We start from the raw sequence: 17,384 nt of genomic DNA, 5'->3' as shown, positions 1-17,384 counted from the left end.
ATACTGGAGTAGTTTGTCATATCCTTCTCCAGTTAATTTTGTGGAAACTGAGGCAAATGGGGTTAAGTGAATTGTTCAGGGTCATACAGCTAATACATGTCTGAGGCTGGAGTTGAACTTAGGTCTTCCTAACTCCAGGCCCTGCCCTCTATCCACTATACTACCTAGTTGCCCTTTAGTGAAATTTAAGGGGGTTCCAAAAACAACTTGTCGTGTATCAGATGCTACAGGACATCAGTTGGTTCATAAAAAAGTAGAGGATTTGGGCAGATGTAAGTTCAGTATGAACCAGTCAGCCAGCCAGTTAATGTATAAAGTACCTACTATGTGTCAGGCTCTGAGCTAATCAATGATCAAACAATCAACCAACACGTATACATTAATCACTGACTATGTGCCAGGCTATGTGCAGTTATTGACCAGGAGCAAGAGACCAGTGCTGTGACAGATGGCTCAGGGAAGAAGAAAGCCCAAAGTCACCATTGCGGAGTAAAGGATAAAGAATGTACAAAACGAGGGGGATAAAAATCCCACTGTGCTCTGTCCTGGTTTCAGCCTTTTGGGTTCAGTCCTGGGTACCACGTTTTAGAGGGATGAGGATAGGCTGGATGGTAGCTAAGATGGCCTCTTGAATTCAAGGAAATGAAGATCTATAACTTGAGTAAGAGAAGACTTAGGGGGCAGCTAGGTGGCTAAGTGGATAGAGAGAGGGGCCTGGAGATGACTCCTGGATTAAAATTTGGTCTCAGACATGTCCTAGCTGTGTGACCTTGGGCAAGTCACTTAAAATAGAGCTTTGAGATGATTCCAGATTCTAAGGTCTGGTGCCCTGGGACAGTCAGAAAGAGCCACCGTACTCTTCCCTCCCCCAGGGATCCAGGCCACCCTTCCAGCTTTTTGTACCATGTTGTGGCCGAGGCACTTCCAAGAAGGGAACTAACTTGGGATCTAGGGGAAAAGTCTTCCCACACAATCGCCCCAACATAGAACAGTGAAGGGCAAAGCCCCAATGTGCGAGCATGCGCACGCGCACACACACACACACACTCAGTGTGCCTGTGCCCTTGGCTGTTAACTCATCTCTGGCTCCCACCCAAACCTGAATGTCTTCCATTTGGTCTAGGAGCTGGTGTCATCCAAGGACGTCTGCTCATCTTTCCAGGAAGCTTGGTCTGTCGGTCAGTCAGTCAACAGCATAGATTAGCCACAAGGCACTCTCCTAAGCCCTGGAAATACAAAGAAAGCCAAAAAGATGGTCCCTGACCTCAAGAAGCTCCCAGACTCATGGGAGACAACACGCAAGTGACCATATTTAGACAAGAGAGATGCGGAGCTTCCCTCAAGATTCAGATCAGACGGTGCCAGGTCTTTGCAGCAGCTTCCTTTCCTCCCTCCCTTTCATCTACTCCATTATGGATCTTCTGGGCACCTACTGATTGGTCTCCTCCATTAGAACGTAGGTCCTCGAGAGCAGATGCTACTTTTGGACTTTTTTTGTGTATTCCTAACACTTAGCACAGGCCCCAGAGCTGTGTGTAAGCACTTAATAAATGACTTGTGGACTAGCTGACTGAGATGGAGGTCTAAGGGGGGAGAAGATGGGTTCTGCTTTGGAAAAATTGAGTTTGAGGAGCCCATGGGACCTCCATGTAGAGACGCACAAGGGGCAGCTGGGGCCATGGGACTGGCACCCAGAGAACGATTATGGCTGGACCTTCAGACTGGGGGACCATCATCATAGACATGGTGGTTGAACCCATGGGAGCTGATGAGATCCCCAGGAAAGAAGGTGTAGACAGAAAAAAAGAGGAGTCCAGCCATTTTAGACAGTCAGTGGCCAGGGTCAAGAGATGAAGGATGACTGAAAAAGAGATGGAGGAGGAGAATCAGCAGAGATCAGGGCCACAAAAAACAAAACAAAAAACAAAACAATAACAAGAAAGGAGTCCAGGAAAAAGATGCGGACCACCATGATAAATGTGGCAGAGAGGTCAAGAATGAGACCCAAGGAAAGGTTATTGGCTAGAGCCCTTCAGAGATGACCAATGGGCAGCTAGATTGGATGGGGAGCCAGGCCTGGTCATGGGAGGTCCTGGGTTCAAATGTAAACTCAGACACTTCCTAGCCATGTGACCCTGGGCAAGTCCTTTAACCCCACCTGCCTAACCCTTATCGTTCTTCTGCCTTAGAGCTGATACTTATTAGTGATTCTAAAAATATGAGGATTTAAAGAGACACAGGAATCACTGATAACTTGGGAGAGAGCAGGGCCAGTGGAACGCCGAGATCCGCCACCAGCCTGCCAATATGGCCACTGACTCTTGAGAAGGAACCAGCAAACACAGGGGCAGCCGGAGGCCCTGCTGTGACTCATTCTGGTTTCCTCGAAACCCAGCTCTTCTACCCAAGTCGAGTCTCTTCCTCAGGGGATGGACTTTCTTCTGGGCCTCTGGGGTTCAGAACTTTTAAGTTCACTGACTTCTTTGAAAGGCTAATCCCATTTACTCCTGGCTACTTGCCCAATCTTGACTCTCCCTCGGATGGATTTGGTTAGTGAAATTGAGCCCAACTAATGAAGGTAATTTTCTGATGCATGAGAGCCCTGGAGAAGTCGTCGCTGTGTGGGCCCGCTACACATCTGGGCCTGGAGCTGGGCTTCTGGCTTCTTTGTCCAACTAGAAGCTTGGGGGAGGCTGGGAAGCTGAACCCTGCATGGAGATCCCGTCCTTCCATTTCACCGGAATTCAAATTAGGATCTAACCTGAAACCCATGTGGGAACCTCCTGGTCAGATGGGACTCGAGGGTCTACCAAGGGCCGGAAAAGGAATCTTTGAACGAAATCCCCAACCAGGGGTCTTTTGGTCTTCTTGAAGATCTCTAGATGGAGGAGCCCCACAGCCTCCCAAAGCAACCCATTTCACTTTCAAACTGAAATCCTTAGTGCAGCCCCCGGGGGCCATGCAGAATAGGTCCAATCCCTCTTCCACACCAGCCCTTGGAAAACCAGAAGACAGCCCTGATGTGTCCCCTGGAGCTGGAAGGCTAACCATCTCTGTCTCCCTCAAGGGGTCCTCACTGGCCCTCTCCTGGGTCTCTCTCCAACCTGTTTGTATCTCTCCTAAAATGGGGTAGATTCCCCCACCAGCTTATCCCAAATTTCTCCTGGACCAGAAGCCTACGGTCCTCGGCAGATAAGATGGGTGGGTGGATGGACGGATGGCTGGACGGATGGCTGCCCAGATGGCGGGCTCTCTTGATGCAGCCTTGAAGATGACAGCTTTTGGGGCTGAGTCACAGTCTGGACACAAAGCACATCTTCTCCACTGGCATTGTCATCTAGCCACGAAGACTTTTTTCTGTATTGATGAAACGGAATTGTTTTTTTGGAGAATGTGGAAAAACTTTACATTGATCTGCATGAAATTTGGTCTTTTCCAGAAGTAACGGAACTTCAGACAGGACTCTTGTGGCGAGAAGAAACAAAATCATTTTTTACTTTCTGGTTCTTTGTTCATTCCTTCGTTTCTCTCTTGTTAATTGTGAAGGGTCTCACATGAGATATTATTCCTTATTTTGGACATGTGAGCGACACTTTTGTGATTTTATAATAAAATGCCCGAAAAATATATCTCAGTCTACCCTCTGAGTCCTTTCACCTTTCTGTCAGGAACGAGTAGTGTGTGTCACCGTAAGACCTTTGGAATTGGTTGGCCATTGTGTTATCAGAGTTCTAAAGCCCTTCAAAGTGGCTTGTCTTTACAATAATGCTGTTATAGTAGAAATTGTTCTCCTGGTCCTGTTCATCTTATTCTGCATCAATTCATATATATAGTCTTTCCACTTTTATCTGAAACTGTTTTATTTTTTACTTTTATTTTTATTTTTTTAAACCCTCACCTTCTGTCTTGGAGTCAATACTGTGTTGACTCCTAGGTGGAAGAGTGGTCAGGGCGGGCAATGAGGGTCAAGTGACTTGCCCAGGGTCACACAGCTAGGAAGTGTCTGGGGCCAAATTTGAACCCAGGACTTCCCATCTCTAGGCCTGGCTCTCAATCCACTGAGCTACCCAGCTGCCCCCTGAAACTGTTTTTTATAACAAAATTTTATAACAAAATTATTGTTGTTACTATTTGGTTATTTTTCAATTGTGTCTGACTTCATGTCCCCATTGGAGGTTTTCTTGACAAAGAAACTGGAGTAGTTTGCCATTTCCTTCTCCAGATCATTTTACAGATAAGGAAACTGAAGCAAACAGGGTAAAAGTGACTCGCCCAGGATCACACAGTTAGTAAGTGTCTGATTTTAGATTTGAACTCAGGCCCTTCTGACTACAGGCCTGGTGTTCTATCCACTGCCCCATTGGGCATTATATATATATATATATAAAATTGGTATGTATTGGTATATATTGGCCATTCTGCAATTGATGGGCATCTCCTGATTTTCTAATTCTTTGCCACCATAAAAAGAGTTGCAATAAATATTTTTACACATAAAATTTTGTACATTAAAAATTTTTTGTGTATTTCTTTTTTCTTTGATCTCTTTTGGGGGTCCAGACTTAATGTAGGATCACTGGGTCAAAAAGTATGGAAGCTTTAAAAGCTCTGGGGGCATAGTTCCAAGCTGCTTTTCAGAATGGCTGGACAAGCGCACAGCTCCATCAGCGATGCACTAACGTGACTGCTTTCCCAGAGCCCCTCTAGCATTTGTCATTTTCCCTTTTACGGTCATTTGCCAATTCAATGGGTCTGAGGCAGAACTTCAGAATTGTTTCAATACTCATTTCCCTAATTATTAGCTCTGTAGAGCATTTTAAATATGGCTGTTGAAAGCTTTGATTTCTTCCTCTGAAAACTGCCTGTTCATACTTTTCGATCATTTATTAACTGGGAAATGCCTCTCATTCTTAGAAGTTTGAATCATGTATATATCTTAGAAATGAGACCTATATCCAGGAGCTTTATGGCCAAAACTTCTTGTTTATCCGCCTTTTTGTCTTCTCATTTTAGCTGTTTTTTTTGCTCAAAAACTTTTAAAGATTTTTCAGAGATTGTTGACAATGGCTCGGCAATCACATCTATCCCTTCTATCAGTAGCCAAGAAGCTGGCTCCCCAGGCCTGGTAACTTGAACTCGTTGAAGGCAACTAGATGCTGTCTTATCTCCTCCGCGCTTATCTTGGGTTTCTACTTCCTGCTAACCAGTTTTTGTTCCATCCTTTCCACTACAAAAAGCATCCTATGAGGAAGAAGAAAAGAAGCAAAATAAGAACCGAAGAGTTCAGCCTTGGTCCATTGGTCCATTGTCAGGATCTCATCCATCCTAAGTAGGTGATGCTATTTCATCCCTTCTTCAGCAGATCGTCCCCTCTGTTGTCCCTACTCTCTCTCTAGGCTTCAATCTCTCCTTATCTACTGGCTGCTTCCCTACTGCCTAAGGCTCCCCAGCCTCAAAAAACCCTCACCCGAGCCATTCATCTCCACTGGCTATCATCCAGTATCTCTTCTCTTATTTGTGGCTAAACTCCTGGAGAAGACCTTCTACAAGAGGTGCCTCCCCACCATTCTCTCTTCTAAGTCTCTGCAGTCGGCTTTTTGATCTCATCCAAGTTACCTTCTCCCAAGACCAGTGATCTCTTAGTTGCCAAATTCAATGGCCTTTTCTCATTCCTCATCCTTCTTGATCTCTCTGCAGTCTTTGACCCTATTGATCTCCTGGAGACTCTCTCCCTTCAGGGTTTTTGTAACACTCTCTCTGGGTTCTCTTCCTACTCCTCTAACTGCTTCTTCTCTGTCTCCTGGCCTGGCTAAAGGACAAAGGCTCTGTCCATGGCCCTGTCCTTTTTCTTTTTTTTATTCAAAGATATTTTAATTTTCTCAATTACGTGTAATAATAATGTTCATCGTACATTTTTCTGAAATTATAAGATCCAAATTGTCTCCCTCTCTTCCTACCCTTTGCCTTCTCAAAGATGGTAAGCAACTGGATCTGGACTTTACACATATGATCATGCACAATATATTTTCATATTGGTCATTGTTGTAAGAATACTCATCTAATACCAAAACCCCCAAATAAAACCTATGTAGACTAATGTGGAAAATGGTGTGCTTCGATTTGTATCTGACTCCAACATTTCTTTCTCTAGAGGTGGAGAGCATTCTTTATCGGGAGTCCTTCAGAGTTATCCCAGATCACTGCCTGCTGAGAGTAGCAGAGTCTTTCTTGTGGATCTTTGTTCAATATTGTTGTTCCTGTGTACAGTGTTCTCCCAGTTCTGCTTATTTCACTCTGCATCAGTTCATATAGATCTTTCCACCATTCTCTGAAATCATCCTGTTCAGTATAGCTTACAGCACAAGAGTATTCCATCACCACCAGATACCACAATTTGTTCAGCCATTCCCCAATCAATAGACACCCCTTCAATTTCCAATTCTTTATTACAACAAAAAGAGCTGCTATAAATATTTTTGTATGAGTAGGTCCTTTCCCCTTCTTTGTGGTCTCTTTGGGCTATAGACCCAGTAGAGGTATTACAGGATCAAAAGGTATGCAGGGTTTTATAGCTCTTTGGGCATAGTTTCAAATTGCCCTCCAGAACGGTTGGTTCGGTTCACAACTCCACCAACAATGTATTAGTGTCCCAATTTTGCCACATCCCTTCCAACATTTACCACTTTCCTTTACTGTCATATTGGCCAATCTGATAGGTATGAGGTGGTGCCTCAGCATTTTTGATTTGCATTTTAATTTTTAGTTTAATTTAATTAAGTTGTAATTTGCATTTCTCTAACCAAGAGAGATTAAGAACATTTTTTATCATTATGATCTTATATTTTATATATTGATATATTTTATATATTGATTTTTATATCATTATTGATAACTTTGATTTCTTCATCTGAAAGCAGCTTATTTATATCCTTTGACCATTTGTGAATTGGGGAATGACTCATATTCTTTTAAATTTGACTTAGTTCTAGATAGATTTGAGAAATGAGACCTTATAGCAGAGAAATAATATAAAATTTTTTCCCAGTTTGTTGTTTCCCTTCTAATCTTGGTTACATTGATTTTGTTTGTACAAAGTCCTTTTAATTTAATATAATAAAAATTATTCATTTCACATCTTGTAATGCTCTCTCTCTCTCTTATATATATATATATGTATATATATATATATACATATATATATATATATATATATACTACTTCACTTGATCTCAACAATTCTCATGGATTCAGTGATCATCCCTATGCTGCTGATTCTTAGACTGATTTATCCAGCCCTAACCTCTCTCTTGACCTCCAGTACAGCATCTCCAATTTCCTATTAGAATCTCAACCTGGATATTCCATGGACATCTTAAATGCGACGTGTCCTTCCTCACAAACCTTCCCCTCTTCCTAACTTCCCTGTTATTGCTGAGGGTACCACCATCATCCCAGTCACTTGAGCTTACAGCCCAGTTGACATCCCTGACTCCTTGCTCTGTTTTATTCCTAAGGAACATCTCTCTCAGCCCCTCTTATGTCCTACAACACGGCCACTGCCCTCATCACCTCACATCTGGACTATGGCAATAGCTGCTGGGGTGGGCTCTGCTTGCCCCGAGTCTCTCCAGGCCATTCTTCATTCAGCAATTCAAGTGATTTTCCTGGATCACAGGTCTGACCATGTCACTCCCCTCTCCCAGCGTACTCTATGACCTCCCATGGCTCCCTATGGCCTCCAGGACAAAATAAACAGAATGTTCTGGCACTTGAAGCCCTTCTAACCTGCCCCCACCTTCCTCTCCAGCCTTCTTCACTTCCCTCCCCTCCAGGCTCCTGGCTGTTCCACAAATAAGACGGTCTGTCTCTCGGGTCTCAGCATTCTCTCTGGCCAGCCACCAGGTCTGGAATGCTCTCCCTCCTGCTGACCTCCCTGTTTCCCTTCAAATGCCAGCAAACATCCCACCTTCTAGAGGAAGTTCTTCATTATTTTTAAGCCGATTGTTTTCTTGATCTCCCTCCGGGAGCTCCTGGGGAACAAGGGTTCTCCTGCCTGTCTGCACCCTAGACTCAGCGCAGAGCCTGGCAGGTTGTGGTCCTTGTTGTCATTTGTCTTTTGTTCCAAAGAGGGCCGGTGACGTCACGGGGTGCCGCTCTGGCTGGCCCGTCCATTGGACTGAAGCGGGGCAGAGCTGCCCACAGCTCTCAGCCTCCCTGACTCTCTCCCAGAGCCAGCCAAGTGCGGGGGCAGGACAAAAGCCAGGACGACTGGCGGTGGGCAGCCCTGGACGCCGACGTCTGACCAAGCTCCGAGCACTCGTCGGGGCTGCCTCGGCCACCTTCCTGGCCTTGGGAACACGTCGCTCGCCCTGGCCCGCTTCCTGGCCCACTCTCGGCTCTCGGAGTCCTCCCCGCTGCAGGCCTCCTTCCAGTCCCAACCAGAGTCCCAGCAGCCTCTCCTGGTCTTGGCCTCCCCCTCCCCAGTTTAGCCTCTTTCTCTCCTTTGTACACACTTGTGCGCCCGTCCAGGGGACTGGGAGCTCCTTGAGGGCATGAACTTGCCTTAGCCCAGTGCCAGGCACATGGTGGGCACTAATAAACGGGAGCCGTCTGCTTCCAGCTGACTCCAAGACTGGATCAAGTCCTTCGCCTTCTCCTCCTTAGCTCTGAAAGAAGAGGGAAAAGAAACCCTCCTCCTCCTCTTCCTCCTCTTCCTTGTCCTCCTCGTCCTCCTCGTCCTCCTCGTCCTCCTCCTCGTCCTCCTCGTCCTCCTCGTCCTCCTCGTCCTCCTCCTCCTCGTCCTCCTCGTCCTCCTCGTCCTCCTCGTCCTCGTCCTCCTCCTCCTCCTCGTCCTCCTCGTCCTCCTCGTCCTCCTCGTCCTCCTCGTCCTCCTCCTCCTCCTCGTCCTCCTCGTCCTCCTCGTCCTCGTCCTCCTCGTCCTCCTCCTCCTCCCATCCCTCCACAGAGAATAACCAGGGACGATTAGAGTCAGATGTTCCAAAGGACCTCCTCAAAGTGAAGAGTATGACTTGATGACGTGCGNTCCTCCTCCTCCTCCTCCTCCTCCGCCCTGGCTCAGGGGGAATGGAACATCCCTGCATCCTTCACCCCCAACGTCCAGCCCCGACAAAATCAGGAGGAGAGCAGAGGGAAGCAGAGGAGACTGGAGGAGGCCGGAGGAGGCCGGAGGGCCTCTAGTCAGCCGCGCACCGCTCTGGCTCTGGCCTGCCCTCTGTCCCCTCTCCAGCAGCAGGCCAGGCAGTCCTCTCAGCGGTCTCGTCCCCCGGAGGCTGCGGGGGCCAGCGGGCTGCTTCTGGAGATGCCCCTCACGCAGAAGTTTGGCTCCCCAAAGCCTCAGGCCCAGAGGCTGCCTCCATGCCTCCCACAGCGCACGGCCCTGCCATCTTGTTAGAAGGGACGGGCGCGGGGGGACGGTGCCGCCCCATCTCTCCTCTCCGAGATCCCAGAAGCGTCTTGGGAGAAGCGTTAGATTTGAAGCCTGATGTCCAGGATTCGAATCTTGCCTTTGCCACGTCATACCCCAGTGACTTTGGGCAAGTCCCTTCTCCCCTCTGGGTCTCCTCCCTAAACCGAGGGGAGGGCCCGGGGGGCTGCCGGGTTCCTTCCTGAGCTCCGCGGCTATGATCCTGTGACCCCTCCTGTCTCCCAGGGATGCGCCTGCCGTGGCTTTGGGTTTCTGCACCCATGCCTGGGAGGGATGCCCTCCTGCCAGGACCTTCGGGTCCTGCTCCTCCTTCCGTTCATGCATCAGCCCAGACCTCGCTCCTATCCCTGGCTCTCCACTGCCCCTCTGTGGCCTTTCGCAGCACTGCAATGCCTGTGCCAAGGGTCAATTCCTGGGGCACTCCTGCCCCTCTCACTCCTTGCCTGGCATTCGAGGCCCTTCCCAGTACAGCATCCTTTCCAGCCTCGTCCCACATTACCTCAGTGCCTCCATTTATTCTTTTCTCCAACCAAACTGGACCGTCCTCTGCCTCCCTAAAACACGCCGGGCCTCTTTCCTTCGGTTAGAATATCTCCCCTCCCTTTCTTTGATAGCTGACATCCCATTCACGCTTTAAAGCCCTCCTCCTCCAGGAAGCCCTCCTTGAATTCCTTCAGGCGGGAGAGGTGAGGACACAGATTTTTAGTCCGAGGGCCAGATTTCCCAGCGTTCCTCTTCCAAGACATTTCCCTTCTCTGGGCCTGCTTCTTCCCCTATACAACAGCCTAGATCTACCCACAAGCATGTATTAAACGCCTGCTGTATGAGCCCCTGGTCCTGCCCTCAGGGAGCTCCGAGGTCCCTCCCGGCCGCTCTCTAATGTCCGAGGGCCGCCATCTAGCCGGGGCTGGGGCTGCGCTGGCCCACGCACTGGAGAGGGAGGATGGGACGGACACCCGGAGACCCTCGGGGTCGGCGGTCCCACCTGGGCGGCTCTCGCGGCTCCGCCAACCACGAGCGACAGAAGGGTTGCCGCCTCCGGTCAGACCAGGACCTGCATCCACACGGCTGATCTACCTCTTACCTGCTTCCCTTCCTGCACGGCCGTCCCGGGCCTCTGGCCCTTCTCCCAGCTCTCTCTGCGATTTCCCGCCTCCGTGCCATTAGCAGATTTTGTCTGCTTGGATGGACGGACGGACGGACGGACAGATGGATAAAAAAGCATTCGCTCCGCACCCGCCACGCGCCAAGTCTGGGGAGCCGACTACGAGGCTCACAGCATTCTGGAGGAGCACCAGGGCCAGGAAGGGCGCTTTGCGCTGCGGACTCGCGAGGATGCTCGGGGAGGCCGCCTGGACCGACCATCTGTGCCTGACTGGATGAACGCTCCAAGAACGAGAAAGGAAGCGCGCCACGGGGGCTGGCCGGCCGGCCTCAAAGCCAGGGCGCCATCTTCTGCTTGAGGTCCAGCCTGGTCCTCCGGGTCACAAGGAGCTAAATGCCGGCTTCTGGGCGGAGGCTGCCTGATACGCACGAGCCACAGGACCCTGGGAAGGGCATCTTAAAAAAGAATTTAAATTTTAAGAATTATTTTTTTATTCCAAGTTGCACAAAATCAAATAAAACACGTGGCACCCAAGAGAAGTCCTAGATCTCTCCTGCTTTACTCTCCTTCCCGTCTCCCCAGGACATCCCACCCACAAGCGTCCCAGCCCTCTGACCCTCCCTGCGTCGCAGACGGCGTCTCCCGGCGCACTAATGAAGTCTTTCGCGCCTCGCTTTCTGGTCCCCGTTTATCCTCCCGCCTTTAAGTCTGCAGCCGCGCGTGACGTTCTCCGGGTTCGCCATCCCGTCAGCGTGGCAGGCGCCCCTCTGAGACGACGGAGCAGGAAGCGGGAAGACCGTCTGGGCCGCAGGGGACACGGGACGGCCAAAGGTCTCCCCCACAGGAAGTGGAAGGTGCAAGTTGGCAAAGCAGGTCCCGGACTATTCGGCTCCTCGAGGGCCGCCTTCTGCCCGGCACGTAGTAGGCGCTTAAAGCTTGTTAGCGGACTGCTGGGTGGCCTCCTTGCCAGGAGCCGCAGCTGTCTTGGTCGGGCTGAGCTGGCCGGTGGGATCGCAGGTCCAGTCCCTTCTCCAGAGCCCGAATTGGAGGGGGGGCTGGGGGAGGGGAGAACGCGTGTGGCCCTAACGAACAGGGACCGAGGAAGGCACAAGCCGTCGGTGACACGTGTGAGATCACACAAAACATATCTGCGGACTGGCCGTGCTGCCAAAAAGCAAGAAAAACAAAGACTGAAAGAGGGAAAATCGTGCTTCCACTTGGGCTGAGAACGCATCGCTTCTCTGTGGACCTGGAGGATATTTTGCCCTCAGAGGGCCCTCGGCATCGCCCGGGATCACGGTGCGGACAGAGGCGGCTCATCTGCCAAACGGGGGCTGCCTCCGGGGTGCCCTCCAGCCTGCCGTGCGTGTTCTCGGGATCCCAAAGCCCGCAGGCTGCCTCCCTGGCTGGGCGAGGCTCCTCCTCTCCGGGGCCCAGACTGGCTTTTCTCTGGCTCCACAAGAGGGACCCAAAGCCAGGCCGATCGTCCTCCAAGGCCCGGCAGGCCCAGCGGTCTCCTATCACAGGGGGAGGCCTGGAGTCCGGCACGTCGTGGCCTCTTGGGGGAGGCGGGCAAGGAAGACGGACACAGGGAAAGGCGGGCGCAATGGAGAGCAGTTTGGCCGAGGAATACGCGCTCTGCAGGGGACCCCGACTTCCCGCCCTGTTTCCGGGGCGCGACTTTACTATTCGAAGGCCGAGCGTTTGGGGAGCAGAAGGCTGCCGAGAGCGGCCTTCTCAGCAGGCCGTGCGCCTCGGCACCTCCCGGGGGGCTCGTCTCGCCTGCATGGGAGTGCCGAGACAGTCTTAAAGGCCGCCGAGTCCGGAGGCTCTCCTTGTGCCCATCCTGGAGTGTTTGTTTTTTAAAGAATCCCTGAATGCCCCGGCAAAGCCGCAAGCAAGCAGCGTGCAGACGAGCCCGCCAGGCTCCCTCCATTGTCTGCTTTTTAAAGTGAAACCGCGACCTCCCATCTCAGAATCAACACCAGCTATTGGGTCCAAGGCAGGAAAGTGCCGAGAGCCGGGCAGCTGAGGTTAAGTGACTTGCTCAGGGTCACCTCGCTAAGTATCTGAGGCCAGATTTGAACCCAGGACCTCCCCTCTCCAGGCCTGGCGCTCCGAAGCCCGCCCTGGTTCCCTCGATTTTTACTTCACTCGACCCTCACAGGTTAGCGGCTGGGCCCCCCTCCAAGCGGCGCCGGCCTCTCGTGGCCCCCGAGAGAACGCCTTCACGCCTTGGGAAGGTGGGAACGAGAGAGAAGCAGCGTGTTGCTTCTGCCCCTGGGAATGTGGGAGAATTCCGCGGATAGGCGGTTCCGAGGCTGCCTCACTTTCCCCACAAATCCCAGGAGCTTCGGGCTGCTTGTTCCCAGCCTCTCCCGCCACGGGGAAGGGAGATCTGAATTCACGACGACGGCCGGGGGGGTCCCGGGGCCCGGGGCTAGCTGGAGAGGCCGGGGGCCGGAGCGGGGCCGTTTGAGGGTGCAGAAGCCCAGGGAGGAGGCGGCCGCTTGCTCGAGGCCGGGACGGGATCGGGGGCAGCCTGGCTCGGCTCCCGACTGTCCTTTGGGCCGTCCCCAGCCTCGAGCGCTCCAAGCTGGGCCCTGGATTCCGGGCCTCCTCCCAAGGGACCCGACTGCCTCGAGGGTTCGATGGACGGAGAGAGGAGCGGCCGTCCCTCGCCCGCCCTGGGAGGGGCCCTTCGCCTCACACACGGGCACGCGGGAGGCGGCGCTCCCGAGCAAGTCCTTCTGCCGAGACCCAGCGAGAGGCGGCGGCGGCGGCTCGTTCCTCCCATCCCAGCACAAAGCCGTGCGCGGCCTCCAGCTTTCCCGGCTGCTTCTCTGCCTCAGGGCCCGGCGCGGTGCCCGGCTTCCTCCACGGCGCCTCTCCTCCTGCCTCCTCCGGGAAGGCCTCGGCTCCTCTCCCGCAGGGCTCCGGCCTTCAGCCTGGCCGAGGTCCAGGGGAGGAACTTGCCAGGGCCGTCCGAGCGCGGCTTTCCGGACGGACGTGGCTGTCCTGGCCGTGGCCTCCCGCCGCCTTCCACGGAGGCGCCCCATGAGGGCTCTCCACGAGGAAACAACCCCGCGGAGGGGGGCCGACGGCGCCGTCTGCTAACGGGTGGCCAGTGAAAGGCCTGCCTGGAGGCCGAGGGGCTCCGTGGTCTCAAGGACATCCGGGGTTCGGGGTCAGCGTCGCCGTCCAGTTCTAGCCACGACGCCGAGGGACGGATGCTGAGAAGCCAGAAAGCGAGCCAAGGAAGACGCCGCGAGGGAGCCCAGGCCGAGCCCAGGCCGAGCCAGGCCGAGCCCAGGCCGAGCCAGGCCGAGCCCAGCCCGAGCCAGGCCGAGCCCTCGGAGGACGGGCCAGGCAGGAGGCGAGCCGGGAGGAGGGTTCTCTCGGCTCTGCTCACGGCCCTCCTGTGTCTGCCCTCGGTTTCCTCGTCTGTCAGATGAGGCCCCCTCAGGGGCTCCCCGTGGGCTCTGGAAAGCAGGGAGGCGCCGTGCCAGCACGTTTGGGGTTCGCTCCGCCTCTGACCCAGGACCGGGTGATGCCTTCAGACGGACGGTGCAGGGCTCTGGCCAAGGCCATCCAGGCCGTGCGGGAGTGCGTAAGGGAGGAAGGGAAGGCCTGGGGCCAAGCAGGGAGCGGCTGTGCCCAGCCAGGGGCCCTGAAGGGTGCACAAAGCCTCTCTTCCTGGGCCATTCCACAGAGGGGAGCAAGACAGGAGGTGGGGGGGGGCGTTACTAGGGAGCCACAAAGCCACCTGGTCAAAGCGTCCCTTGTCCGAGTCTCTGGTGTCCGCGTGCTTACTCTGGACCGTGTCCTCCAGCTGCCCACGCTGGATGTGGAGTCGGGGTCTGGGTTCGAGCCAAGCCATCTAAGCTCCCTGAACCTCGGTTTCCTCGTCTGTGAACGAGGGGGTTGGACTCTCGATGACGCCGGAGTCCCTCCCAGCTCTACTGTGTATTAATATATCATTATACCTATTAAGGGCTTTAGTATTAGCCTCGCTCGGCTGGCACCGACCTGCCGCTCCTCTTCTAGGACTCTGCAAACCTCTCCTTGCTGCATGGCGTCGCCACGATGACCCCCGAGAGGGCCCTGTCCACGCTGGCCGCCGGGCTCCCAGCTCCCACCGGCCCTCCCTCGGCCCACACAAACTCACCTGGCCGGACTCCCCGTCTGTCCCGTAGCTCTCCCTCCCGTCCACGAGGCAGCGAGGCTGGGCTGCAGGCTTCGTTCCTGGGCTGTGAGATTCTGGGACATGAGCCAGCCCAGAGACCTTGACCATGTCCCCTTCCTTCCCCAAGTCAGACCTCTGACGGATGGACTGCAGGACCTCCACGGAGAAAACCAAGAGCTTCTCCCCTGGCCGTCCCCCCGGCCCAGCCCTGCCTCACCCACCTCCCTCTGATGGATTCCCCGACGGACCTTCCCCCGCGGGACCGTGTGCTGGTCAGACTCCTGGTCCTGGGCTCCCGCGGCTCCCCCAACAAGGCCCGGACCCAGCTCAGCCCCGTCTTTGCCGCTTAGGCTGGCCCTTCCCGACAAGGGATCTGGGCCCGACCTGACCTCTCCTCTCCAACTTGCTGGTTCCCATCTGCTTCCTCTCTGCCTGCCTCTCTCTCTGTCTCTCTGTCTCTCTCTCTCTCTGTCTCTCTCTGTCTCTCTCTTTTTCTCTCTCTCTCTCTCAACCCCACCTTCTGTCTTAGAGTCACTACTGTGTATCGGCTCCAAGGCAGAAGCATGGCAAGGGTAGGCAATGGGGGTCAAGTGACTTGCCCAGGGTCACACAGCTAAGAAGTGTCTGAGGCCGGATTTGAACCCAGGACCTCCTGTCTCCAGGCCTGGCTCTCCATCCACTGAGCCACCCGGCTGCTTCCTACTTCCTCTCCCCTGAAGCAGTCAGGAGGGAGTCCCGGTTTTCTCCTCTCCCTCCTGGGATTCTGCCTCACGGGGATGAGGTGCTGGGCCTCATGGGAGTGTTGGGAGAGGAGAGCAGAGCCGGCACGAGCCCGGGAAGCCGAGTGTGGTGCCAGCCTGCTCTGCCTAAAACCCAACTCGGCATCCTCCCCAGCCTCCTCCTCCATCCGGGACCCCCACCTCCGAGGCCACCTCTGTTTCATCGGAGCCATTCCTTCCTCTGAACTTCTTCTGTCTGCCTGCCTGTCTGTCTGTCTCCCCCTGCCTCCTTCCTGGATCACAGGCCGACAGATGCATTATGGGTCATCATGGCTCCAGAACTTTGGGCCGGATCAGCTCCACGTTTGACAGGCCTAAGAGGACTTCCCTGCAGCCTCTTCCCCGGCCCGGCCTGCCTCCTGCTCCAGTGCTGTCCTGACAAGGCCCGGCCTCGGCATGAGCCTCCCGGCCGCCCGGCCTCCCCTCCCCTTCCTAGAACACAGATTCTTCGGTAAGCAAAGCCTTCACCTTCTGGCCGCTCTCACACCGGCTTGGGAGAGGAAGGGCGGCCACGGCACGGCGCAGCCTCGCTGTCCCCCAGGCTGCCCCCTGACCACGGGCCTCTGGACAGCCGCAGACCCCTTCTGGGCTGGGTGACCTCCTATTCAGGCACGAGCTGGCAAATCTGGAGCGGCCCGGCGGTCGGACGGACATGTGACCCTTCCTCAGCCCGAGTGACCCGCAATAAACCGAGGCCGGACTTGTGGCCCTCACTGATCTGGACTCTGGCCGCCTCGTGGCCGCCGCCGCCGCTGGGGAAAGCTTTAAGGCTTCTGTCCAGCACTCCCTCCCTCCCTTTCTCTCCATTCCGGGAGGGGCCCCCTCCCTTCCCCCCTCACCTGCCCCTTCCTGCCTCCTCTACTTCCAGTCCCACCCCCCATGCCAGGAAATGTGGAAGGAACCCACACGGGGGCTGGCTCTGAGGGTCTGAGTTCGAATCTCAGCCCTGCTAATTATGCCTATCAGACAGTGACCTCTCTGGACCTCCGGCTGCAGGTCTGCGGTTCTGACCTGCCAAGCCCGCCCAGGGCAGACGTGCTTTTCCACCTCTCTACGCTGGCCTCCGTGCCCGGCCCACGTTACCCTCTCCCGGCTCCTTTCCTCTCCTGCCCCTCCTGCCTCCGGAGGTCTCAGCCCTCCCCTCCATGCTGCAGGGATGGGGGGCCCCCCTGGCCCCGCCCTCCAGCGAAGCTGCCCCCAGCTGTCGTGGCTCGCAGAGAGGAAAACACGGCCATGCGGAGGACTAGAGGAATGTTTTAATTCATAAATTGGTTTAATTCCATTACGTAATAATATCACAGTCTATTTTACAAGTGTATGAAGACATATGAAACAGTGAAAACTAAACGTGGGGTTGGAAAATGAACTCTATCCGGGGCCAAGAAAGTGGAACCAAAGGGCCTGGGCCGGGGCAGGGGCAGCAGGATGGCATGGACAGGGCGGCTTCCTGGTCGCGCTTCATCCAACTGTGTTTACAACTGGACGGGGGTCTCGGCTCCCCACCTCGTCCTGCTCCGGGCCAGGGAGTTTGGGGCTGCTCGCCAGGTAGGAAAAGGCCACCCGGCGGCCGCTGCCTGCGCACAGCGTTGTCTGGGGGCTGCAGGCGCTTTTTGCCAGAAGGAGTTGGAGGTGGTGGTGCCGGTGCCAAAAAAGGGGTGTGGAGGAAAGTAAAACAGCTCCCTTCCCTCCCCCCCACCCCAAAAAACCCAAAAACCCAAACCCAAATCCTGGAAATACACACACACTCCGCTCTCAGACGTAGAAAAGTCTCACTCTGGACGTGCTGACGAGGAGGTCGTCGTCGAAGAACTTGGTCTCTATGATCACGTTCCCACTGCGAGGACAGGAAGGGCAGAGGGAGAGGCATTA

The 17,384-nt window shown here is 54.2% G+C and overlaps 1 protein-coding gene across 1 annotated transcript in view; it reads right to left on the bottom strand.

The window, feature by feature from the left end:
• Positions 1-16,756: 16,756 nt before the first annotated feature.
• PDE6D (phosphodiesterase 6D) overlaps positions 16,757-17,384 on the bottom strand; it is a 65,830-nt gene continuing 65,202 nt past the window's right edge. Inside the window, exon 5 of the mRNA XM_044673277.1 lies at positions 16,757-17,349. Within this exon, the coding sequence (XP_044529212.1) occupies positions 17,268-17,349 (82 nt within the window). The 3' untranslated portion in view covers positions 16,757-17,267. The remainder of the gene's footprint in view (positions 17,350-17,384) is intronic.

Source organism: Gracilinanus agilis, chromosome 4, assembly GCF_016433145.1.
Source record: "Gracilinanus agilis isolate LMUSP501 chromosome 4, AgileGrace, whole genome shotgun sequence".
NCBI lineage: Eukaryota > Metazoa > Chordata > Mammalia > Didelphimorphia > Didelphidae > Gracilinanus > Gracilinanus agilis.
The sequence above is the reverse complement of the archived record's forward strand: the minus strand, read 5'-3'. Positions and strand labels throughout refer to the sequence as shown.